At 35.8% G+C, this 1,592-nt stretch overlaps 1 protein-coding gene across 1 annotated transcript in view; it reads left to right on the top strand.

The window, feature by feature from the left end:
• The window catches only part of pam (peptidylglycine alpha-amidating monooxygenase), a gene marked incomplete at its 5' end in the record, with an annotated part of 46,472 nt that extends 45,300 nt beyond the window's left edge, over window positions 1-1,172 (top strand). Inside the window, 1 exon segment of the mRNA XM_014015109.1 lies at window positions 232-1,172. Within this exon segment, the coding sequence (XP_013870563.1) occupies window positions 232-407 (176 nt within the window).
• Window positions 1,173-1,592: the final 420 nt, after the last annotated feature.

Below are 1,592 nucleotides of genomic sequence, written 5' to 3'. Positions count from 1 at the left end.
TATATATTCTCTCATTTTTCTTTTTATATTTTCTTTTTATTGTATATTGTATATAAAATTATTTGTTTTGTTTTAATGAAATGGATAAAGAAATTGAAATTAAAAATTAAAAAAATATGCACGTATTTTAAGATTTTAGATGTTTTAGTATAAATTTCTGCATTGTGAAATAAAAAGTGTTACAAGTTAGTAACAGTTTACTTCTCTTTTTGTCGTTTGATCTCTGCTAAGGTAAATCTGTGGGCTCTTTGAACCTGGGGAAATTCTTTGCCTCTCACAAGGAATACACTCGTCAAGGCTTTGACCAGCTGAGTACTGAAGGCAGTGACCAAGAGAAGAATGTTGAGGACAGCAGCGACTCTGACAACGAGGAGTACTCTGCTCCACCTCCTCTTCAGTCCTCTTAGGAAGTCTGGAGGGACTCGCTGCTCTTCAGCTTCTCTGCTGTGGTTCCTCACTGTATTTGTAACTGTTGTGTTTGCTGAAAGCCTTGCTATTTAATGTATATATTTAAATGTGGTATAGTGTTTCAAATGAACTTGCCAGTCCTCTAAATAGTCTTGGTGACAAAAAAAAGTATATATGTATACAGCATATTTTTAAAGTTGCTTTTATGGAAGCTATTAGCACAATACCTATTCAACGTTTAGCCTTAAAACAGGAAAAAAAAATTTTTTTTTTAACATTTTTTTATTTATTTATGTTATAAAACCAGTTTAACAAAACCTTGCAGGTATTTTAAGTCAACTGGACACAGTTGGTTGTTCTGCCACCTCTAAAGTGTCATTCTCGAATCGTTAAAATGAAAATGTAGCCCATGAATACATTCCCATTATTTTACATCAAGTCCTTTTGCACATTTCTGTTTAATATGGTATTTTATGATATTTTTTTTATTTGACCATTTCATTGATGTCCAATGATGTTTCAGTTATGTTTGCCATTTTACATTTCGATAAACGCTCCCGAGCGGCTGTGTGACTCTAGCAGTTTTTAATTAGAAGTTGGTGCCACCTTACTCTAATGGTTACAGGTTTTTGTTTGTGCGTAACGAGCTGTGCAAAATACCAGAACTGGATTTAAATGCTGCTTTTTCATTTATTTTCTACAACATTTCATTGTCAAACTAAAAGTTAATTAAGTAAAAATATTCAGAAAAGTTCAAATAGAAAAAAATAAAGAGGTCCTCTGGATGGGTTCTTCTTTAGTGAAATGTTTTGTCTTCAGTCTGAGTTTCAGGTGAACTCAGCTTTATAAGCTCCACCTCCACATGGTGGACAAACAGGTTAGTCACATGCGAAAGAGGGCCATCGTCTAACAATAAGCTTGATTAGCTCTATTGTTCATAGAGGGTCATGTGCCCCATCACCTGACTTARTMGTTTGGATGCTTTGGCTGTGGTTATTTGGTGTGTATTGTGTAAGTGAGTGCAGGCGGGGTTCAACGTCCCCTTGTTTTTGTCTCTCCCTCTTTGTGTGGTATCATTGGGACCCTGATTCACATCTTTTGCCCACAGAGGGCGGAGTCATACTTGCAATAACAGCATTGGAGGAGGAAGACAACTGGACACGAAGGCCTCCACCTCTGTTTAA

This window comes from Austrofundulus limnaeus, unplaced genomic scaffold (genome assembly GCF_001266775.1).
Source record: "Austrofundulus limnaeus strain Quisiro unplaced genomic scaffold, Austrofundulus_limnaeus-1.0 Scaffold123, whole genome shotgun sequence".
Taxonomy (NCBI): Eukaryota; Metazoa; Chordata; class Actinopteri; order Cyprinodontiformes; family Rivulidae; genus Austrofundulus; species Austrofundulus limnaeus.
The sequence above is the reverse complement of the archived record's forward strand: the minus strand, read 5'-3'. Positions and strand labels throughout refer to the sequence as shown.